This window comes from Strix aluco, chromosome Z (genome assembly GCF_031877795.1).
Source record: "Strix aluco isolate bStrAlu1 chromosome Z, bStrAlu1.hap1, whole genome shotgun sequence".
Classification (NCBI taxonomy): domain Eukaryota; kingdom Metazoa; phylum Chordata; class Aves; order Strigiformes; family Strigidae; genus Strix; species Strix aluco.
The window spans coordinates 64,400,802-64,425,915 of record NC_133971.1 but is presented as its reverse complement, the minus strand read 5'-3'; the positions used below and the strand labels follow the sequence as shown (position 1 = coordinate 64,425,915).

Below are 25,114 nucleotides of genomic sequence, written 5' to 3'. Positions count from 1 at the left end.
TTTTAATACCCTATGCTTACAAACAGGAATTGTATTACCAGTTGTTGAAGCACAGACATCACTGGCAAGATTCAGCACATGGCATGGAAGGATGAATGTTTTGAACAAAGCAACTATGTTGAAGTATGCCTTCTTTTAAAACTGGACTGTGATGTGCAAAGTTGACTTTTCAGTTTGAAAAGTTTGTAACAGCTTCACCTAAACCAGCATATTCTGCCCTTCTATTATTCTAGTCATTCCCATGTCTGGCTGGGTTTATGAATTTTCTCAGGCCTGGAAGATGGATATTGGATATTTTCTACCGTCACATTCACATACATCTTCCGCTACTGAAAGTCTCTTTAAGGTCCATGTCCAATGGAAATCACTGGAGAACGTGGCTTGGTTTTAGCTGTTGGTCTGAAAAGCTCTATCATGGCAGTTTCACAAATCTTTGCTCTTACTCTGTGCAAAGTACCTTCTAGGCTAAGGTATTATCACATTTTCTTTGTTTGGTTTTCTTAGCTCTAACTGGGAAGTCGCTACCAAGTCCATCTAAAAAATATTTACATTCTACATATATAAAATCACATTTGTATATTTGCACATATACAAAAACATAAATATGCTTTCTTCCTAAGCACAGGAGAACATCTAAGAGAATAAAGCTGTCCATATTTTTATGTGTGCAAGTTGAAAAAAAATCTGAGGCCCATAGGCTAGGTTTTTTAGATTGTTAAAAAATGTACACAGATGTCATAGATATGATGCTTGAATTAGCAAACACAGGTTTTTGATTTTAAAATGTCAATAGCAAGTTGAAAACATAGTATCTGGTCAAAGAGATCTATGACTATTTTTCTCTGAATGCAAAACACGTATGAGATCTGTGAAATGTTCTACCGTAGGCTGAAGGGGAAAGAGGTGTAACTAGCATTTCCTTTTCAGTCTGAAAATTTACAGGAATGCAACAGCACATCTGTATGGAATTAACATGGCTTTTCTCCCTAATACTTTGTGATTCATGTGACTGCAAATTGAGATTTGGTTTACCTCACAAAAACATCAGGACTGATCATACCTTAGGGTCTAATATTTAAAAAGACTAAAATTATATTTCTAAGAAAATAAAAATAAAAGCAGACAGTTTCATAGCATTTTCAAGCCCTTGCATCTTCAGATATCTGCTTAAGAGGCTGTGTGTAGCAGTCTATATACCCAACCATGTACCTATATTTGGAGGCACTACAGATGGATTTGAGACCATCAGTATACTCAGAAAAATCCTTCTCTTTGGAAAGCCACATTACAAACATTTCTGCTGAGTGCCAGTATTCTTATGGAATTCACATTGGTGTATGACCTATTCTTTTTCCTTCCATTAGTCTATACAAAGGGCATGATGTATGTAACATGCCATAATGACAATATGCTGGCAGAATGCTGATGAAATAAGTTGATACATTTTTGTATCAACTAAGATTTGAATTGTTCTTAGTACATGTAGTGCCATCACAGATTTTTGAAGCATTCCATAATGATAATATATATAATATTGTATATTATATATTAGATTTTATAATAGAATATATAATTGCTATTTATTTCTTTATGTGTTTTGGGCATGGACCTTTCTACAATCTCCTGAATAATGATCAGAGTTTTGCATATCAAGATTATGCTGATTTGAACCTTACATAAATTTGGCACTCATCTGTTTCAATTTACACTTGAGCGAAAATTACCAGCTTTGCCTTTCAAAGTTATGTGCCTACATAAATGAACTGCCATGATAGTAATTTAGCAATTTAACATTTGCATGTGTCTTACAGCATGCAACGAGTCAAAGTCTGCCTGTATTTATATTCCATAAATCCATTTTAATTTGGTAAAAATAAAGTTTGGTTCTAGTATGCAGAAACAATGGTCTCATGTCCATCAGAGAGGAAGAACACAAAGGAACCACAACAGAAAATTGTTGTTTATTAATTCCTTGTTAAGAATTATTTTTATTTAGATAATGCTACTGCTTAGTTTGGGGCTTATCAGAGATTCTTGGGACTACTGTCAAGATTGCTTTACTTTTGAGATTCCACAGATGAAGTTATATTTAATTAAAAGAGAGAACATAGGCTTTAAGCAGTGATACAGCCAGAATAACAGTCAGTACAAAACTGCACCATTTGCATGAATGGTGGAATTCAGGTGAACTGAAACTTGACTGCAAATCTGAAACACTCTCCCAGTTCATCCTTGTCGTCTTTAGTTAAAACTTTATCTTCATGTGGGCATGCAGAAGCATTAACATGTAAAACAGATCATGTTAAACATGATCTCTAGTTTTTCAGATTCCTAATTGTAGTGCAGTGCTCAAGGGTTTGTAGCAGCAACTCCTAGAATTTCACCACTGGTTTAGACAAAGAAAACTGCCTCAGTGCACAAAGTAACTGTGAAGATGTTGTTAACATACTGCATAAGAAATATTAGTTATATTTAGTTAGAGGAATGTATATTTGAACACATCATCTCAGTGAGATTTAGGATACCTGAATCCTCTCTTTTTAAAGATGTTGTTAAAGAGAAGCTGAGTCAGAAAATGTTTAAAAGAACCTATAAAAGAGCAACTACTTTAAATCATTCAGCTGTAAAATTATTAAGGTATTTAAATAATTAAAACCACATACTCCAGGGTTTAATGCCCATTGAAACTTCCTTGAATAACTGAGCCCACCTACAGATTCCTCAGGAGAGAGTCTCTAGAATGAAAACAAATAAAAATAATTGTAACTATAGATGTCTTCCTGAAATCTGGGAAGTACTGCAGCAGCTATATGCTTTATTTCATAGACAAAACAGAACATCCAAGAATCTCTGTTGTGCTTTATATTTTAACTTATTTATTATAAATTAATAAATTAACTTTATTTAACTTTCTTAAAATTGACACTGAGGTGTCTCAGCTCTAGGAAGGGATGGCTTCAACCTCCTGTTTCACTTAATACATATATACAGATTTTATTTCCATTGCCAACTCTTGCACATAAAATCTGGTTAACGTTTTCTGCATCTAGAAAAAAAGATGAGTGCTTAATTTTTGCTTTCCTCCTTTGACTACTTCCCTCTGATGATAAATTTTGGAACTTAAAGTAGGATTTTATTTCCAGTAGCTGAGATGTCTAAATTAGGAACATTTTACTTCTGTTTTTTCTACTTAATAGAAAAGAAAAATCAGTACAGAGTGGTCCACCCTACCTCTACCATGCTAAAAAAAAAAATAATCCCCAAATAATATGAGGTTTTACAGACAAAATAGACAAATCAGTCCTGGAAGGATGTGCTAAGATATTCTGCCTTGTTTACATTTTCATGTGTATTATAAAGGTAAAGTAGCTGTCATCTTAAAGTTATGGCTAATCTTCTCAAGAATCAGGCATTCAAACCTATGTTATCCTTTTGTAGCTGAATCTTTGTTGCACTGAAGTATTTTTTGTTGTATTATTGCATGGAATAGTTCCCTTACAATATGTTTCAGTACTGTGATGGCTTTTTTGCTTTTTTCAAATTGTTGTCTTCTGTCTTAAGTATCTTCCTGGTTTTATTTTATAAGCCCCACTTAATGCTTTCATTTCTTCTTTTCAAGACACCTCAGTTAAAGCACACATTTTTTTTTTTTCATCTGCAGTGAAAGCACTACTTTGAAACTGCTAAAATAATTTTGAATTTTATAAATTATAAACCTGCAACTCTGTGGGATGATTGGGATGACTGATCTCTATGTTGTATATGTAAGGGACTTTATAGTGAGGAACAATATCTGAGATCCTCACTGTAGAGCAACTATAAGTGAATTAGTCAAAAATATGAATCAGTATTCCTTCTTAAATGGTTGTAATATCCTTTATATGCATTGAAATTTTACAGACAAGCACAGATAAGATCTCATAACTATTTACTTATTTCTTTTTTACTGAGAATAAATTTAGAGTTGGAATAAACTAGTTTTCTCTCTTTTTGTTTACTAGTTTTTATTTCTTGTTTACCAAATTATGGGCATATACCAAATCAGTGCATATATTTAAAGAGAGGAAAAAAGAAGTTAGGCCAACTAATTTAATTCCCTGGCCTAAAATAATGCTGAAAAAGAAATAATTAAAGTTTCCATGTGAAAAGAAGAACATTAAAAACAACCAAGAGTGACTTGTCAAAAGCAAGCAATGGGCAGATAACATAGCACAGGGATAGAACAAGAAAAATAGATGTTGTCTACTTGATTTTAGTAACGCTTTTGAAATAGTCTCACAGTCTCAAATGACATCCTTCTAAACGTGCAAGAAATCACAGTCTAGATTAAATTACACAGTGAATATATAATCAGTGAAAGAAATATTAAAGCAGTTATCAATAGCTTTTTGCCAAGTAGGAAGCAAATACTATGCATCAGTTTCAGACAGCCCTGGAACCCTTACTTTTCAATATGTCTTTTTTAAAGACCAGATGGTAGAAAATTCATTCCATTTGCAGATTAATGCCAACCTGGAGGAAGCATAACTACACTGGAGGACAGAATTAGAATTCAAAATGGTCCAATAAATTAGATATGTGGCAAAAAGGCAAAATAATTAAAAAAAAAAAAGAGTACACAGATCAATAAATTGAAATGCAAGTGTTTTTACTGTTTAGGTATCACTCTTGCCGAAGAAGATTGGAGTATTACAGAATACTGTAAGCTAAAGTAAGTAACAATATTTGCACTGTTTGGAAAAATACAAGCACCCTGTAGTCTATAAACATTGATTTCAGGCTGTAAGATAAATGAATTACTGCCTCCTCTCTGATCAGCTTGGGCACAGTCTCAGCTAGAGACTTCTTTTGAGCTTTGAGCGCCTCACTTGAAGAAGGTCTGCCCAATCAAGGCAACAAGAATGAATGAAGACCTGGAAAGCCTGAAAAAAGACACACACTGGTTTTGTCAGGAAAGAACAAAAAAGGACAGAAGGATATTCTTCAGACATGAAGCATATAAGAACATGCTGGAAAATACAAGTGAATTGGCAGGAGGTGTTTAAAAATGCTGAAAATAGGGTTCCTATTATATATGTGGAAAACTTTTTAGTGTTAAATCAATGGCATCTGATCACCTGCAGCCCTGCAGAATTCCTGTACTTGAGGCACAGGTTAAATGGTCAATTTGTAGGATACAGGTTGTAGTTGGGGTTTTTATGCTTTACAGAGAGAGAATTAATCAGATGACTTTCCAAAGGCTTTTCCAGAATTACTTTTTAAATGTTTCTGTGGTGAAGATATTGGAGAAAGGTACCAAATAAAGATTTGGTCCTGACTGAAAAGGTGAAGACAGGGAGCATGTATCAGATCCAGTGGGGATGAGGGAACAGCTGTAAAGAGTCAGAGAGCTTCTGCAGTTAGAGAAATTTCTGTCAGCAGTAATCTCAAACGCGTTTATATAAGGTAAGGCCAGAAAGTACGAGGCAGCAATAAGCAAGGTGCAAAACTAGACCCATGGAATCAATTTTGCATATGGGTAGACATTACAGCTTGAACATGTACTTCTGGGGAGAGAGAGGATGCAGTAAAGGATGATACAGAAGTTACAAAACTGAGCAACAGAAAGTTTACAAGATTGGTTTGGGTTTTTTTTTCACAGAGGAAAGGGAGGACTGGCTCAAGAGGACAAGTCCAAAAACGCAGTTTTTACAACATTTATTTTAACATGACAATGAAACATTCACAGGAAGATGTCAGAAAGAGAGGGTGACATGTTAGACTGGCTGAAGGAAAACAGTTTATCAGAAATGAGTTGTGTTTACGAGGCACCAGCACACAGATAGGAGTTCATTCTGATGCCTCAGCTCTTACCAAACCCAAGTTCCACTCTGTCCCACTTTCCACAGGATTTAGTATGTGGGAGCCCAGGGTCTACTGGCAAGCAACAGGTATCTCATAATTTGCTTTATTAAAGTGGAACAAAAAGAGGAAAGAGTAAACTGCTCACAGGTATTCCATTCAACATGTTTATAACTGCACAATTTACCATTTTTCATTTTTTTTCTTATTTTTCAGTGTGTTTTGACATATTTAAAAACATGTTTATGTTTGGAATGGTCCAAAATAGTGGTGGTAAGAAGTCAGGTGAGAGCATATGCCCTCTTGTCAAATTAAGGTATACCGAAATGATATTGAAAACATGCATATGTTTAACAAGTAAGAAACTTGCTTTTACAGACCAAGTCAGTTGTGTGGGTGGAACTTGAGATGTAATTAGAAAAGGAGAAAGAAGAAGAAAAATATTTACACGTTCTTAAATGCCTAGATTTTTTTAGTTTATTCTGGTCATTTACAAGCAATTTTTATCATTTGAACCACTTTTTATCTATAATAAAACCACATCACCTCAAAAGAATTATTCATGCACTTTTTTCATGGAGGAAGCAGGAAGTATTACTCATGATACCTAAAACCTGAACACTTCCAGTTATACTTGGTATGGCCAGACACTCAGATACATCCCTTGCTACCAGTATATCCATGTGGAAGGACCAGCAAACTGCATCCTGTACCTGTATATATCCAAGTGCTTAGGTCTGTGGCTCTGTACTACACCATACATTACAGTCCTAAAACTGGTGTCTGGCACTTAACACTGAAAAGATAAAGCCATGCTCCTGAAATATACAGAAGCACAAGTTCACATGTTTGTAATTATATAATTTGTACTGTAGTGTCTTAGCCATGAAACAAAACAACAACAAAAACCAACCAACCAAAAACCCAATACAAGAAAAAAAGCTTTATCCTACTGAAAAACCCTTTAAGGCAAGCATATTCTTTCATATCAAGTATCTGTTGCAAGTTACGTGATTTATGCTTTCAGTCTATGGCCTTAGGTAAACAGATGGGCCCAATACTGCAGTCTCTTCCATTAACTTTAAGAGAAAACTCTGTAGGACAGGATCAGTCTACAATAGATTCAACTCCTCTTAATGCTGTGGAAGGAAAATAGTATGACAGCAGCTTGGACAGCAGCATTAAGAAGAAAGAAACTGGTGTTTTTTTAAACTGGACATTCTCTTGTCATTTGTACTGATCTAGGCATTCAACACTGAGTGCTTTTAATGATTCAGGGTAATGACTAACTGAGAATATTTTTGACAAAAAAATGTGGCCACTGAAAGACATAATTTTTAGGACTAAAAGAAATTACTTACATCCAAGAAGTCTAGTTTACTTGGACCTTGCTTTAGGAAAGTGATAGCCCACAGTTTTACTTTGTTTCCAAATGCCAAAATAGCAGGAGTGTCTTTGCTTAAAAGTAACTCCCACTCTTGCTTGGGAAGAAAAATTCAACCACGTGGGAAAAATGTGGATTCTGAAGTAATATGCATTATGAGTTTTTCTCTGTGAATATTTTCTGCATGTAAATGCACACTTACGTGTTTCTTGAACATCCACTATATATAACATTTTGAACTATTTTGATCAGAATTGGTCAGACTTGAAGTAGAACTTCAGCTAGAGCAACGCAGAGCTCATTCATTCTTCTGCATCAGTGACATGATGTCAATATATCATGGCATTTTCCATGAAAGAAGCTATTCTATTTATAACAGGTAGGGAATAGGATGGGAGGGAACCTCTGGGGATCATTGAATTCAAATGCTTTGTAAGAGATGGGAGACACCACCTATGATATCTTTCCTAAAGAAATCTAGTTTTATCTTAACAGGACTTAAAGTTTTGAGTTCTACTTTTTCCAATGCAGAGCTGTATTCCTGTCTTATCTAAGAAACTATTCCAGTTGTAGCACTAATTTGAATTATCATAACTTTATATTTTTTTCCTTCTATTTTCCTTCACTATTCTTTTTAAGAGAAATTCTGTTATCTGAAGAACCCAAACCCTTTAGTAGTGGCTTTCTTCCCTTGACCATACTAGTGGCTTTTATGTGCAGCTACTTCAATTATAACATCTTTTTCTAATGTGAAGATCAGAAGATAATCATTATTTTAAATGATGTCTGATCAGTGTCTTGTACCCATAAAAAGTACTGATGGTCCCCTCTCTAATGAAGACTGATTCGCTGGTAAGTACTTCATTTGTACACATACCTACATGGACCATTGATATCACAATCTTACCAGAATTAAAACTCCTTGCTAGTGAATGTTTCACAGTTTTGTGTGCTAGTTCCTTTCAAAAGTCTAGATAGGTGATACTTAGTCCTCTTCCAGTTTGAATGCATCAGGGTCTCCGAGTCTTTAAAATCACTTTACAAACCACTGGTAGCTGCTGACCATTTGCTTTTGTTCCTGTGCTCAATATGTACAGTTTCAAAGTAAATAAACAATAAAAAGTATATATATTTTGGCTTTGAACAATAAATTTTTCCTAATTTCTAGCCCAACCTTGCTGTCTAAATGATTCACTACTTTTGTTGGTTTTCACCGATCTTTTTTTTTTCCTTAAGATTTTCTTGTGCTGCTGTTTTCAAGATGTAGCTCTGTTTAACTTCTGGGAATTACTTCTTTATCTCCATGCTTCCTGATATCCAAGGCCCTAAGCTTATCTCATATCAGTTCTTTCCTTTTTATTCTTTGCATTTTTCTTGAGATAATTATTCACACAAACAGGTGTGGATTCCTTCTCTCTCCCTGGCTTTGTTAGACACATCTCATTCATGTCAGGTTTAACACCCTGTTTTGAAGAAATTCCAAATCTCACCTATATTCATGAGGTTCCTGAACTCTTCTACCTGGTTGTCTTCATTAAACACTTCCCTTAATTTCTCAACGTTTTACCTTTAAAGATTCAGATCCTCCCATGCAATCTTATTTTTGCTAACCTTCCAAATCTAAATACATTGGCTTCCAATCAATCAGAATATAGATCTGTAAATGGAGCCTCTATTAGAGCCACCGGACCAGCAAATAAGGACAGTGACTTGAATAAGGGAGTGGTTTCATGACTAGGGGGTTTTATTTCAGAGATAACAAAACATGGGTCCTGCTCCTCATCGCAGAACTGCCAGATAACATGCACATGGAGCTAAGAGCAGCTGCTACTTTTTTGTTTTGTTTTTAAGGACAACTAAACGTTTCCTGGTTGCCACAGTATGCCATGGTATGTATGGTGAGGTGCTCAACCGTATAGCTCTAATTCAAAGCAATCAATCTTAGATGACAAAACCATATTGTGACCTGTTGTTAGGAGAACAACCCACGGGGAGCACTTCATGCTGGTGGCTAAGTATTCCACCCATCGGGGTAAATGCATGGTTTATGGCCTGAAAAAGTAAATATGAAACTAGCCAAGCTGGGGGTGGGGGTGGGTGGGGGTGTGTGTTGCATTCATTTTGAAGATGTTTATATAGAAATAGCAAGAGGAAAACAAGTAGAGCTTTAAGGTGTGAAACTGCAAAAACGACTCCTGAAGGCAACTGCAAACGAATGCAGTTCAAAGTCTCTCAGCTCTTGATGCTTTCCAAGAAGTTTTTGCTTTTCAAGATGGTTTTTGCAGAAATATGTCAGCTTGCTGACAAGAACACCAACACACGACGCTGAACCGATGCCACACGGGAACGCGCTTCCGCACCGAGCGCCTCTGCTCGCCATTCCCACGGGCGAGCCCCGCGAGGCCCCGGGCCACTCGCGGGGGGTGGGGCGGGCTGCCCGAATACCCCCCCCCCCCCCGCCCCTCCCCCGCGCCGGCTGCAAGCCCTGCCAGGCCAGGTGAAAGGTCCGGCCCGAGGCGTCACCCTGCCGGGCTGCGCCTCATCCTACAGCTTGGGCCCAGACCTTTCTTTTGAACCCCAGGTGCTTTTCCATTCAGGGATTTACTTACAAGTCCCTCCGCAAAGGCGGGACCCTACGCATTTCACGGTACGGTCCGCAGAGGTTTGGGAAGGCAGGAGGGGGCCGACGGGAGGCGTGGAATTCCCTGTCGGGGCCAGCTCTGCCTGCCCCGCGCTCCCTCCATGTGCTCTGCACCCCCCGTCCCCCGCCGAGCGCCCCTCCCTCCCCGCCCCTCTTCCCGGCCCCGCCGCAGCCCCACGTGTGCGGCGCCCGCTCCGCTCCCTTCGGCCCAGCCCGCCGCCGCGGCGCCCCCCGCATCGCCCCGCGTGAGCCGAGCCGAGCCGAGCCGAGCCGGGCCGGGCCGAGCCCAGCCCAGCCCAGCCCAGCCCAGCCCAGCCCAGTCTCTCGCCCCCTCCCCCCGGGGCCGCCGCTGCAGCACCGGCCGGGAGGCCCCGGCCCCGGCCTCGGCCCCGCCTCTGGGCCTCTCCCGCCCCTCCAGCCCCCTGTAAAACCGCCCTTCGTGCGGGGCGGAGATGTTTGCGCTCCTCTCGGCCCGAGCGGGCGCTTTCTTTGGACGCGGTTGTTGCCGATTATCGTCTTGCTCTTGTCTGTCCTAGAGAAGTTCAACGTGGTTCCGTTGGATCTCCTTTTTCGGAGGGGGGAAAGTAAATCTCCACCAACGCCACTTCTCTTTTTCCCCCTCTTTCTTCCCCTCTGGAGAGAGAGGAGGGGGGATGCGACGAGGGCCCTGCTGCTGGTATCACCGTGTCCCGCTGACGGCTGCGGCGGCAGGGCAGGCTGGGGAGGAGAGAAGAAAGAGTTTCCGCGGCTGAAGCCTGCCCCTAACGAGGAGCGGAGCCGTGCCCGCTGACGGCGGTGCGGGACAGGCGCACCTCTCCCCCGCTCCCCGCCCGCCGCCGTTTCCCACCGGGGCAGCCGCAAGATGGGAAGGCGGCGGTGGCTCTGGGTGCAGCCCTGCTTCCTCTGGCTGGGCTGCCTGGCGCTCTGGGCGCAGGGAGCAGCCGGGCAGCAGCAGCAGCCGCCGCCAGCCCGCCCGGCGGGAGCAGCGGGCCGTATCCACCCTGCCGCCGCGTACCGGGAGGACGGGGCTGGCAGCGCCGCCGTCGGCCGGGTCCGCAGGCGAGGACAGCAGGACGTGCTTCGCGGGTAGGGACGCGCCGCGCCGCGCTCGGGCCTCCGCCCTCCGCAGCCTGAAGCCCCGTCCCCGCCTGGCCCCGGCGGGGGGTCCTCCGGGCAGCGCCGCCCGCTCCCCAGCCAGCAGCCCCTTCCCGCAGCCGCCTCCCGCCCGCCCCTACCTCGAACCCGCCGCCGTGGTCTTCGTTCGGACCTCGGTACATGTCACCCCTCGGCCCCTCGATACGCCTGAGGAGTGGTGATGAACGGGGCTTGGCCTTTTGTCCTCGGCTACGAAGCACGGTCTTTTAATTAGGGCGGTTATATCAAAAGCAGCCATCGTGGGGGCCTACGCTCCAACTAACAGATGTACCCAATGGGGCTTTTTATTCGAGCACGTTGTGATGTTAAAGTTACTTTGACATTCACTTTAATTTGGCTCCTACCGAGAAACTATGCAAAACCTGTTTTTTCTGATGTTTTGAGGGGTTCTTGGTAACGTGAATGAGTTTATTACATGACCAGCCATCCCTTCTGTCTTGTGTTAGATGGCAGCACGAAGCCAATTTTTACAGCATGGCTTCTGAGACTATATGAATGTAGAGCCAAACTCGCTCCTTGTGTATCCTCAGCAGTTCCAGCAGGGATGAACGTGGCCTGCTGTTGTCTAGTCTGCCTCTCCTCTTAATACGAATACAACATAAAAAGTGGCTTGGAACTTCTTAGAGTGGAGGAAGATTGTGTTCCTTTGGGGGATGATTTCTTTGTAGACGCCTTTGCCTTATGCTTTTTTTCTTTCATGTGGCTGGCTTCTTCCCTTGTGTGTGCATAAAACTTTAGATTCTATTTACACTGAGTTATGTTTTTGTATATACATTTATTTGTTTGTCTGTGTGACAGGCCGAATGTGTGTGGCTCTAGATTCCATTCGTACTGTTGCCCTGGATGGAAAACACTCCCTGGAGGAAACCAATGCATTGTTCGTAAGTGTCTGACTTCAAGTTGCTACTGCCCTAGGGGTAATAATAAAAATAAATATTCTTCTGTGATTTACTGCTCCATTCAGTATGAGAAAAGAGAATTCAGTTCTGTCTTTTGCCTTGTTTTTATAAAGAGAAAAAAAAAAGGAAAAAATGATGGATTTACAGGACCTCATTTCTTGTAATCAAAAGATTGGCCAATTGCTATATTTTCTTTGGTGTGTTCATAAGGGCATATCTCCAGTTAGTTTTTTGAAAAGAAGAACATGACAACAAAGGAAGAAGGAAAAAACCTTCCATAAATCAAATAATCAACTATAGTAACAGGAAACAAAGCCAAAAGGTTTTGATATGAAGCAAATCAGAACTGAAGTTTTGGGAAACTTCTGTGCTAGGCTTGGAATTACGATGAAATGGAAACCTTTTTTATATCTGGGGTGCTTATTCTCTTGTCTGTCACTTTTAGTTGTGATTTAATAGCTAGGAAGCATGTAGATTGGGATTACTGCCTGGTACTGTGCTAACAGATGTGGCTGTTGACATGGCTTGACAAAAAAAAGGGGGGGGAATCTGCTCAGTACTCTGGGGATACGCAGTACTTAGGGAATGTTGTCTATGTAGAAAGGAATTAGAGAATTAAGTTGAATTTAAGTTGAATTAGATAAAAACTGATATTATACACATGCTTCATATAGTCTTTGAATTTTAATGTGAGTCTGTTCCCATTCATCCTAGCCTGTCACCATCTCTTTTGCTTGTAAGTATGCTCAACTTCAGAATTCAGTTTCAAGAACATATTGCCCTTTATGTAAGCAATGAAGGTCTTTGTAATACTCCACCCAACAAACAGACATCCAGGGCTAAACTAGAGAAGGAATGGGTGGTAAGCCAAGATCTGCCAAACTTAAAGGTGACTCTTGGGCTGTTGCCTTATGATTCAGGTCTATCAACCTGTTCACATCAATTTGTTTTACATGAGTCAGTTTTTCTTGCTAATATTTCTTATAACTCTGCCATGTATTTTTTTCATTTACGGTTGACCTGGCATTTCCTAGCAGAGGTTAACCATGTCATTCAGAGGAAGATGCTGATACCAGTACCACTGTGGAATAAGAGTTACTTCTCGGAATGTTCAGTTCACATTTATCATCTCCTAAAATTTTGGCTTACTTAAATGTAAACCAGAGTTTTTAAAATGGATTTAGGCTGCCTAATATGCTGTTGATAGGTTTTTCAAATTCAGCTGGGCATCTAGCTCAAGTGAAATTAGGGAGAGATGATGGTTTAGGTGCTTTCAGGAATCCTTATAAATTGTCCTTAAATTGTGACTCTCAGTGCCTCTTAAAGACCTCAGTCTCAGGTCTCTTCACATCCAGAATAATCTTCAATTTGCTATCAGTTTATGTGCACAAAGGACATCTTTTAGCTGCTGTTTACTTACTGGAACTTTATTGCAGCTTTCTAATATGTTTGAGGGGTGAATGATTTTGCCAGACCATCTGTGAGATTGGCTATGACACTTTTCTATTTGTATTTTTGGTGAAGGTTTAAGAGCACAGATTTCTATGCTCACATTAAACATTTTTTGAGGTGATGGTCCCTCTAGCTAGCGCTGTTTAGCTAGATAAAACCTCCTACACACAATTACAGGCAAGCTAGCAAACTTCTTATTGGAGATGCATTGATTATAATTAGTGCAGATTGTAACTGTTGATTTTAAAGTATCACTTCATGAGGAGAGATCTATGAGCTAGTGGTAGGTCAACAGGAAACCATTCTGACCTTACAGTGTTTCCAGTTGATAACATGATGATGGTTGTTTGGTCTCACGTATTTATAATTTACAGCGATCTTTTATCTAAAAAATGAAGGTCTGGTTGGGTTTTACTTTTCTTTAAATAAATTAAACTGTACTGGTGAAAGCATACTTAGAATATGCTTTCAGCCATAAGGCTTTCAGTTGATAAAAAATTATTCCCTAACAGATAATAAAATGACAAGGTGTACACCTCGCTTAACGAGGAGATTGAGCTATCTTGTATAAAGATGGACTGAACAGTGATAAGACAGCCCTGTCCCTGTGTAAGTGCTCTAAATCCGAGTCCCGTTTTTCACTTTTATGTTTGCTAATGGGAAAAGTATTTTGTATCAGTCAGTGGTATGTCTCTAATTCAAACTAAATACCAAAATCCCACAAACTCTTTCATCTGATGCCTTTGCATTTAGGGCATAGTTGTATAGGAATTTTAACGATAAATGTGGATGTTCCACACTGCATCTTTCAGACGCCCAATGAGTGGTGTTAGTGGACCACTAATGTAGCTTTGTCTCCTCCTCTCTGCCTTTATTGGAGTATGTCGAGGAGGATGCAGGTTTACAAAATCTGGTCTGGTTTGATGATGTTTAGCATCAGTGCAAAGCTTCTGATTTAGTGGAGAAAGGGTAAAAGGGAGCATATACATTTTGCTGGGGGCATATTTGAATTCTGTGAGGCAAGAAAACAATTTGCTTCCTTATGGGAGTTGCATCTCATTTATGCATGTTTTTCTAAATCGGAAGGGGAGCACAAGCATTATGGGAAGGGTCTTATCTCTGCTTTCTTTTTTTTTACGTATGTGGCCAGATGGGTTTTTTCTTTCCTTTCAATGTATATAGACAGGCTTTTTAGGTGGTTGGTATATTCTGGCAAATTATCTACCAGAGGTACTTGTTCCTTTTTTAGTCCTTCAGTGGAGTTGTGCGTGATTCTCTCGAAGCCCCGGAGTTATTTACAAAGAAATTGTGAATTCTTTCTTGGTTTTTTTGCTTTACAAGTTGTCTTTTGCATGATACATGTTTTTTGAGGTGGCCTTGTGCTGTACTGGCTCTTAATATTTCAGGCTCTCCTTTGGTGTATTTACTCATCCAGCAGACTATTTAGATGTATTCATTTGGATGTCCTTTAGAATCTGGATTTAGCCTTTAACTCTCTCCTGGCCCTGTCGTTCCTTTGTGCAATGGAGCTCCCCTGGCTGGTGAGTGAGAAGGGAAGGCATGACTTTGATGCATCAGGGGAGAGCACAATGGCATGTACATTATGCGCACATAGTATCGTATAGACAGGCTTCCCTGAGATTTTTATAAAGTTAGTTTCAGAATGACAGTGTGGAAATACTTGAGTACAGAAAACTATACTTGGGGAAAACTAAGCCAAATCTGCAAAGCCCATCATTTGTTCATTGACTTCCCACAAAACAGCTTTGTGTAAAGGATGGGTAATCTTAAAAAAAAGAGAGACCCTAAAGTGCCTCTGAAATAGCTATTATAAGAGAGAAGCCATACCATAAATTGGCATTTATGATCTATATTGTTTATATTCATTCAAATCTTGGATTCTTGGTAAAGATTCTACAGGTCTTGTGGTCTAAAATATATAATTTTAATAATTCTACATTGCTTCTGTGATAGGCTGGTATTTCTAATTAGGGAAAGAGTTGATTATCTGGTTTCAGTGGTCAGACTAGTGTTTGAGTATGCCGTATTCTATTCTGTCTTTAAATTTGTCAGAGATACTGATTATACCAAAATTCAGTTTGTTTTATTTAACTTACAGTTGGTTCTGTCCCAATGGACTGAGCATCCAAGTGCTGGTTGTTTTGGGTTTTTTTAAAAGAAGCTGTTAGGATACTTTTTGGGGTTTTTTTCCTGTAGTTTAAGGTTACTGTTAATCACTGTCTTTCTAACTGTGTTCTTCCTCAGCAATTTGTAGAAATAGCTGTGGTGATGGATTTTGTTCCCGTCCTAACATGTGCACTTGTGCAAATGGACAAATATCACCTACTTGTGGATTGAAATCTAGTAAGGACTTACTATATTTTCATTAGAGATTTCATTTTAAGTAATTCTCTTTTGAGTATCAACTCAAAAAAATAACTGTGTAAATTCTTTAAACATAACTTGTCATTACTGCATACATATATGTAACTTACACTTTAGTTTTTGTTAAAGTTTGATATACCATGTGTGCATGTTTACTCAGTGTGACAGATTGGAAAAAAGTGTTTTAAGAGATAAGCAAGTTTAAATATAAACGTGTGCGGTATTAACATTTTCATTGAGTCCATTTTCCTGAGAAATGAAGATTGTACAGCCTCCAAGATAATTAAAAGTTCTAAGTTGCTAACTATAGTAATGGAAAACTCAAAACAAACTCTTCATGATTTAAAATAATAGCTGAGTAATAGCTACAGCTTGGAGGGCTTTGGTTACAAGAATACCTGCATGTACACTTAAATAGATAGCATATATTGTACAAAGTTCATGTCTGCTTTCAGATGTCTTTGTTTTTATGCACGTTTGTTTCCCAACGTGGTATTTTTGCCTAACACTGGTATCTCTCTGCCTGGGCTCTGCTGCAGTACAACGGTGCAGCATCAGGTGCATGAATGGTGGCACGTGCACAGACGACCGATGCCAGTGCCAGAAGGGCTACATTGGAACTTACTGTACACAGCGTAAGTAACTGGTCTGTTGCATCTAAAAAATCCACATAAGTCCTGCAAGTTAGCTTCTTACTTTTGGTAGAGTAGGAAGATCAAAAAGCCGGTATGCTGAAATAGAATGAAATGTTTGAGAGAAATTTAATGCTGTTTGGGATATATGGTTTAGCTGCAAGTCAGTTCATGCATTGTATCTCTAAAATTCAAATTAGAGATCAAATTCACCAGATAGTTTTGGAAAATCCTTTGGGAGCAGTGGCAGTATACATCTCACTCTCCTTTTCTTAGCAGATGATCATTCATTTTCCATTCTTTTTGATGAAATTTCTCTGTCTCAGAAGAACAGCCTAACTGCTAGGTTAAAGCATGTTTTTCTGTTTTCTACTTGACTAAGGAAAAAAGACTAAATGCAGTTCAAGCTTTTTGATACCCTTTTGGTTTGTCAGGCAAGCTAGAAAGTCAATTATTTGCACAGCTCTACCTATCACAGTACAGTGTTTGCAAGCTATACAAATTTAGTAAACAATAAAAATCACTAAAGGCTGCAGGGATGAAGAAAGACTCAAAGTATATTCTGAGGTTAACTGACTACTAATCAGCTAAGAAATTAATTGCAGAAGGTAGTCTGAAGGAACTAGAGAAAAACAAAAGACAGCTCTGCAAAGAACAAGTTAGACCGAAAGGACATCCTTTTGTCTTGGTTGTTCTTGCAAATGCTAGAGAGGAGTCTTGTGGTTGCTTTGTTTCTATCTGGATAAAATTCTCTAAAATTTTAGGTAATAATTGTAATCCTAAACTATGACCCTAGTCACAGAGTTACTTTTAAGAGTTGCTGGCCCCTTCCTGCCAATTTTAAAGTACTGGATCAACACCTGAATGCTCTCAGATGGGGCATGTTTCCAGTGAATAAATGAAAAGAGGATTGAATTTTCAAGCAGCGACTCTAAAGCAATCCAGAAAATCTGAAGAAACTGTAGAGATTGGTCTCAGTGTATAGGATAGTTAAAATTTCAAGTAAGATTGAATGTTTGTCTTCTAGACACAGTATGGAATGAATGTCTGAAAAACGTAAATATGTTTTTATTTCTTTTTACTGAAATATAATTGTGTCTTAAAAATACTGAAGTTAACTTTTCTAAAGTGTCATTGTCCATTAATTCAGTAATGTAATACATGCAGAGAAGTGTCTTCATTTTATGCATAAGATATGCATTCTCAGTAAAAAGTAATTCAGGTTTATAGTTCTTGATAAGAAGTAAGGCTGTATCACATTTCCACATAACAGTATATTTTATGTTCCTCCTTGTGATATAGGAGTGATGTGCACATTTTTACCAGTTTGAAATAGATTGCTGAGATTCTTCTGCACTGGATTCACCACTGTGTTACAAATGCCACCCTCAAACTGGGGAGACCTGTGTAGAAAGGCAGCCTAGAGACTTCTAGCCCAAAATCTGCTGCTGTTCAGAACCACTTAAAAACTGTGGGGCTCTCCTTTAAGGTGAAATACTTTGGTTTGGAACATGTACTAATTCTGAACAAGGCTATATGTCTTGGAAGCAATGAAAATAGATTGAGTTAGTTAAAGCACTCTTTTAATAGTATTTTTCAACCTCACTGAAGAATTGTCTGTCTTCAAATTGGTAAGATTTCAGTGCGTTGGCAGGAGGCTTTGTTCTTGATTCACACTGTTGATAAATAGCATGAGCTAAGTCCCACAGCTGTAAAGTACCTTCTCCATCTATATATACTCTAGATTTATACCCCCCAAAACTAATTTTATTTCTTGTTGTGATCTTGTAGGAAACAGTTTTTGAAGGTACTTAAAGATGAGTTAAACTGGTAGTTTTTTTCCCTTACTCTAAACATGACTTCTGCCAGCAGTATCAACTCTGAGAGCTAAATTATCTGCCTCTTGGACTCCCCAAGCCTCCCTTCTTGGAAGATTTGTTGCTGTTGTGATTGAATGGCACAATTTACTATGCTCAAAAAGCTCTCAAAATAATTGAGCGTTTATCTGATAACCTCAGTGATAAAGATCTTATGATTAGTGACTAGAGCTGCACAACTGTTAAAAATATACTTAAATTAAACATCTGCTAAGAATTTATGCTGGATATGATTAATTAAACAAACAGCTGCTTGCAATTAGCATTTAACAGGTGCTAATGGCATTTGGGCTAATGGAATTTGACTTGAACAATCATTATTGTTGGTGATGATAGGTAGGAAGGAGATCAGTTTGATCTCCAGGTCCAGAAAGATTTAGAGTAGCTGAGAGGAAAAGACATATTTTTGAATACTGCATATGGTAATCTTTGAAATACCATTACTATAACTTTTAAAACTTTTTTTGTTGATTAAAGCTGTCTGTGAAAATGGCTGCCAGAATGGAGGACGATGTGTTGGACCTAATCGCTGTGCATGTGTCTATGGATTTACTGGCCCTCAGTGTGAAAGAGGTAAAAGAAATAAGGAAGGAAATTATGAGCCATTATATGCAGCAATACAGTATGTATGTACTTTATGTTGTGAATTTTCTGGCTGAGCCAGTAAGCTTCCAGTAAACCACTTGTTATTTGTAATTTTAGAAAATATCTTCCTTTTTAGTCTGGTAGCCACATTTCAGACTGGCAAGCACAAAGTTGTCACAGTTGGTAGGAATTTGAGCTAATTTAGGCTGCTTATTTTGTTTGTGTAATACTTAAAAGATGAGCTAGCTTTTGCTCTCAGCTACACAAAATAACATGACAGCAAAATTGTTGATGATATGTGCAACTAATTAAAGGCTTGTTTTTCTGTATGACACCTCTATCATAAGAAGAACCTGGGAAGTTATTTGCTCTGGTTAGTTCTATCCTATAGGAGAAAGTCAGATATGGAGTGAAAAAATAAGCAATTGCTATATTACTGAGTTCAGTTCCTAAAACGATTCTTATTCAAGAAAACACCTTAGACATGGCTTAACTTGTAGTGGTTTCATGAATTGGGGACTAAACTAGAATTTTATTTTAAAATGTAATGGAGAAATCCCTTAGCTGCCTTTTATGGGCTTAGAGATGCTGACAAAGTCAGTTTTAATGACACTGAACAAAATGTTTTTAGTGTTAGACTAATTAAGGCACTAAGTCCATACATAGTGATTTAGAATAAACCTGCTTCCACTGTAAGACATCTGTACTTCTTGTTTTTTAATAAATCAGAGCATTGTTTGTATTTTGAAACCAAAACTGTGGAAATGTAGTGATGTAGAACCACTCAACATTAGATGTAATTAGATATATAGATATATAGATATATAATTAGATGTAACGTATTCTTTGTGCATCAAACTGACAAGTGTAACCCAAATTACTGTCTATTTAGAATGGATTTTTAATGAGTGGATATAGTGCAAATTGCTTATCAAAACAATAAAGTTGTACATCCTTTAACATGAAGTTTTCAAGCATCATCAAAGATGATGGTGAAGAGCTTAGCAGAAATACTATACTATGTCTTTCTCCAAGTTGGTGTGTTTGCAAATACATGTTCTCATCAAAGAGGGTACTGAAGAACTGAGCAACCATAGTGTGAAATGCTGAATACTAGTATGCGCTGTTATCTTATGCCTTTGAAATATTCAGAAGGTTGTCAGGACTAAAAAAGGGTGATGGGATCATTTGCATTAATAGAAAATAGAAAGTCACATTCTTAATTCACATTAGCAGTGGATGAGACACCCGCTCAGGGCAGAAGTAGACTTCTTAGGTTGATAAAAGAATTTAAAGCAGAAAGGACCTCCACAGGCCACCTAGTCCAATACCTGCTGAGAGCTCAGGTCCATGTCCAGTCAAGTTTTGAACACCTTCAATGATGGAGATTCCACAGCATCTCTGGACAAACCTGTTCCGGTATTTGACCACTCATGTTAAAAACAATCAAATGAAACAACCTAAGTGCAGTTTTGCATGTTCCAACTTGTATTTGTTGCCTCTTGTCTGATTGCTGTGAGCTTCCAGGAAGAGTCTGGCTTCAATTTCTCTGTATTCTCTGAACGGGTAGCTGTAGGCAGCAATAAAGTTCTCTTGAAATCTTCTCTTCTTAAGGCTATATGAGCTTAGGTCCCTCAGCCTCTCAACACAGGGTAAGTTCTCCAGCTCCCTGACCAGTTTGGTGGCCCTCTCCTTCTGCGTGTCTATTTCTTTCTTGTATTGGGAGTCCAAAACTAGACACAGTACTCTGGTGCAGTCTTACAGGTGCCAAGTCAAGGTGAAGGACCACTTCCCTGAATTGGATGCTACCACTCATCCTGATACAGCCCATGCAGCTGGCCTTCTCTACTGCTCCATGTTCATGTTGTTGTCTACTTGAACCCCCATAATCCTTTTCGCAGAGCTGCTTGGCAGGCAGTTACCCTCCGCCTATGTTGTTCCATCAGGTTATTTCATCCCAGATATGAAACTTCTTTTGCTTTTGCTGAACTTCATGAGATAACTGTCTGCCCATTTTTTCTAAGCTGTCTAGGTTACTCTGAGTAGCAGGCCTGCCCTTCAGCATATTGACTGGTGCCCCAGATTTGGTGTCATTTGCAGTCTTGTTGAGAGTGTTCTTTGTACCATCACCCAGGTTGTTAATGAAGACATTAAACTGTTACTTGTCCCGGTACTCATCCTGGCCTTTAGATGGACTTTGCTGGTCACAACTCTTTGAGCCAGCAGTCCAGTGAATTTTCCACTCACCTTATCTATTGTTCACTTACTCAGCCTGTATCTCACCAATCACAATCTCTCAATGGGAGTCTGTCTCAAAAGCCTTGCTCAGGTCAAGCAACATCCACTGCCCTCTCCTTGTCCTCGGCACCAGTGACCTTAAGGTTGAAAGCAGTGGTGGCATTTGCCATTGATAAACCCATGCTGGCTGCTCCCAAACACCTTCTTGTCATTCATGTGTTTGTTTAGAGATGGTTTCTGAAGGGAATCCTATGGGATTACGTGTTTCAAATTCATCTCTGAAGTGCTCAAAGCTGTACATAAATTGTGAAGATATCTTGCACCATTTTTTTCAATTTGTTGACTGTGAAATGGAAATAATTTCCATATAGGTGAACGAAATAACTAAACAAACACTGAAAAAGCAGGAGTTTTTATTTACTGTTCCAGGCTGTTTTGCACACCCACTAGATGTCACAAGCAACAGAGAAATGTAAAGGGTGAATTTGTTTCTTTGTCTCTAATTGCTTGTCACTTTCATTCTTAAAACCAGATTTATGGACTTCTATTCATTGCTGTTAGTTTAGATTTTTGCTTTTACATGTTACATCTAGACCATTCTGTAGTCGCTTCTTATGAACAAAGCGCAAGGACTGAACTCTTATATTTTGGTTAGTGGGGAAATAGGAGGCGTTATGCTGTTAAAAACTCTTTTAGTAATTACAGCAGTTTTCAGAAATATGTCTTAGTGGAATGCACACCTGCCTTCTAGCTAAAATAAGAGACTACCAAGTCTTGTCATTTTAGAATGGATTTTCAAGGGATTGGACAATGTTAGGTTGCGTTTTAGTTTGAGCTTTAGTTCTGATGGAGCTTACGTTTCTCCAAATTTAACAGTCTAAGCTATGTATCCGAGATGGACGATAGTTATGATGAACTATAACATGATAGAATTATAATATTGCAAACTCATTTCTTTTTTTTTTTAATTGATTGCATTCAGATTTCTTTTATTTATTGCAAGACAACTTAGTAAGCTTGCTTTTTGTCCCAGATAAACCAATCATTCCTGGTTAAGATTTGCTTCTATTCTCTGACTAGATTCAGGACTGTGGAATCATGTTAATAGGAGATAGACTCCAGCTGTGATGCTGGCTCAGAGTTTTTAATAATGATGCTTATACTTGAAATAGGCTGACTTGTTTAAAAGATTCTAGTACATATGGGTATTGTAACTTTTGTGGTGATGAAAGCATTGAAGTTTGTTTTCTTGCAATTCACTGTTAAACTTTTAAGTTGCAGAATTTAAGCCACATAAAGGAATTAAATATCAGTATTTTGGCATCCATATTTCTTACCTGTCCTTAAAAGTCTTAGCCTTTCAATTCTATGTGTAGAACGCTATTGTTATGAGATTTAAGCTACATTTCATGGTTATTTGGAAATTAGAATTATAGAACCATAGAATGGTTTGAGTTGGAAGGGACCTTAAAAATCATCTAGCTCCCATCCCCCTGCCTTGAGCAGGGACACCTTCCACTAGATCAAGTTGCTCAAAGCCCCATCCAACCTGGCCTTGAACACTTCCAGGGAGGGGACATCCACAACTTCTCTGGGCAACCTGTTCCAGTGTCTCACCACACTCACAGTAGAGAGTTTCTTCCTTATTTCTAATCTAAATCTGCCCTTTTTCAGTTTAAAACCACTACCCCTTGTCCCATCACTACACTCACTGATAAAGAGTCCCTCCCCACCTTTCCTGTAGGCTCCCTTTAAGTGCTGGAAGGCCTCTAGGAGGTCTCCCCAGAGCCTTGTCTTCTCCAGGCTGAACAAACCAGTTCTCTCAACCTGTCCTCATAAGGGAGGTGCTCCAGCCCCCTGATGATCTTCATGGCTCTCCTCTGGACCCACTCAAGCAGATCCATGTTCTCCTTATGTTGGGGGCCCCAGAGCTGAACAGAGAGCAGAGGGGCAGTATCGCCTCCCTCAACCTGCTAGCCACACTTCTCTTGATGCAGCCCAGGATGTGGTTGGCTTTCTGGGCTGCAAGCACACATTGCTGGCTTGTGTTGAGCTTCTCATCAACCAACACCCCCAAGTCCTTCTGCACAGGGCTGCTCTCAATCCACTCATCACCCAGTCTGTATTTGTGCTTGGGATTGCCTTGATCCATTTGCAGGACCTTGCACTTGGCTGTGCTGAACTTCATGAGGTTTGCATGGGCCAGCCTGTCAAGGTCCCTCTGGATGCCATCCCTTCCCTCCAGTGTGTCAACCACACCACAGAGGTTGGTGGTGCTGACGAACTTGTTGAGCGTGCACTCAATCCCCCTGTCTGTGCCTTGCAAAGATGTTAAACAGCACTAGTCCCAACACCAACTGCCGAAGAATGTAACTTTTTTTTTCCTTTGTAAAAATGGGGGTTATGTTTCTGCTTTTCCAGTCAACAGGAACTTCACCAGACTGGCATGACTTCTCAAATATGATGGATAGTGGTTTAGCCACTTCATCCACCAGTTTCCTCAGGACCCATGGATGTATCTCATCAGGTCCCATGGACTTGTGCACCTTCAGGTTCCTTAAATGGTATCAAACCTGATCTTCTCCTCCAGTGGGTAGTTCTCCCTTTTCCTAGTGCCTCCCTTTGCTTTCTGTGTCTTGGGCAGTGTGTCTGGAGCACTTGCTGGAGCAAGTATACAACTTGGAGTTGTTGAGTACCTCAGCCCTCAGTCTTCTCCATATCCCTGGTAACCAGGTCTCCCATTTCCTTCCAGAGAGGGTCCACATCTTCCCTAGCCTTCGTTTTATTGCTGATGTACCTATAGAAGCTTTTCTTGTTGCTCTTAACATCCCTGGCCAGATAAAATTCTGTCAAGGCTTTGGCCTTCCTAACCTGATCCCTAGCTATTCAGACAGTTTCTCTATATCCCTCCCAGGCTATCTGTCCTTGCTTCTACCTTCTGTAGGCTTCCTTTTTGTGTTTGAGCTTGTTCAGGAGCTCCTTGTTCATCCATGCAGGCCTCCTGGCAGTCCTACCTGACCTCCCCTTTGTCATGATGCCCTGCTCCTGAGCTTGGAGGAGGTGATCCTTGAATATTAACCAGCTTTCTGGGGTCCCTCTTTCCTCCAGGGCTTTATCCCTATACCAAGCAAATCCCTCAGGAGGCCAAAGTCTGTTCTTGTGAAGTCCAGTGTAGGGAATGTCCTGGGTGCCCTCCTCACTGCCCTAAGAATCTTGAACTCCCACCATTTCATGGTCACTGCAGCCAAGGCTGTCCTTGAGCTTCACACTCCCCACAAACCCCTCATTGTTGGTATGAACAAAGCCCAACATATCATGCCTCCTCATTGGCTCCTCTATCACTTGAAGAAAGAAGTTACCATCAATGCATTCCAGGAACCTCCTGGATTTCTTATGCCCTGCTGTGCTGTCCCTCCAACAGATACTGGGGTGGTTGAAGTTCCCTGTGAGGGCCAGGGCTTGTGAACATGGGGCTGTTCCCGTCTGTGTATAGAGGGCCTCATCTGCTTGGTCTTCTTGGTTGGGTGGCCTTTTTAGCAGACCCCCACTATAATGTTTCCTGTCCTTGCCTTCCCTTTAATCCTGACCCATAAGCTCACAAGTCAGCTCCTCATCCATCCCCAGGCAAAGTTCCATGCACTCCAGCTGGTTATTGACATAGAGGTTTACCACTCCTCCTTGACTCCTTTGCCTGTGCTTCATAAAGAGCCTACTGCTCTTCAGAAATTAAACTTTTTAAATTAGGTATTTTCTTCCTAATATAGAACATACATAGCTTTCCTTCAGACTGGCCTCCCAGCCTCAGTTGTATGATAAAATGTGACTTCTTGTTCAACTGTCTGGGCTCCAAACAGGTTAATTTCTGGGCTGGAGACAGGAGGCTGAGCAGTAACTAATGACTGGCATGATTACAGTATTTAACTTGAGACTTGCTGCTGAGTTAGCAACAAAGCAGAACCTGTTTGGGAGCTCATACTTTACCCTTTCTGATATATACAGTGACCTTTTGTATTTCCGATCAAAAT

The 25,114-nt window shown here is 40.0% G+C and overlaps 1 protein-coding gene across 1 annotated transcript in view; it reads left to right on the top strand.

The window, feature by feature from the left end:
* The first annotated feature begins 10,728 nt into the window (after window positions 1-10,728).
* The window catches only part of FBN2 (fibrillin 2), a 175,823-nt gene continuing 161,437 nt past the window's right edge, over window positions 10,729-25,114 (top strand). The window contains exons 1-5 of the mRNA XM_074811874.1: window positions 10,729-10,952; window positions 11,820-11,902; window positions 15,638-15,736; window positions 16,297-16,392; window positions 18,744-18,839. Coding sequence (XP_074667975.1) covers window positions 10,729-10,952; window positions 11,820-11,902; window positions 15,638-15,736; window positions 16,297-16,392; window positions 18,744-18,839 — 598 coding nt within the window. The remainder of the gene's footprint in view (window positions 10,953-11,819; window positions 11,903-15,637; window positions 15,737-16,296; window positions 16,393-18,743; window positions 18,840-25,114) is intronic.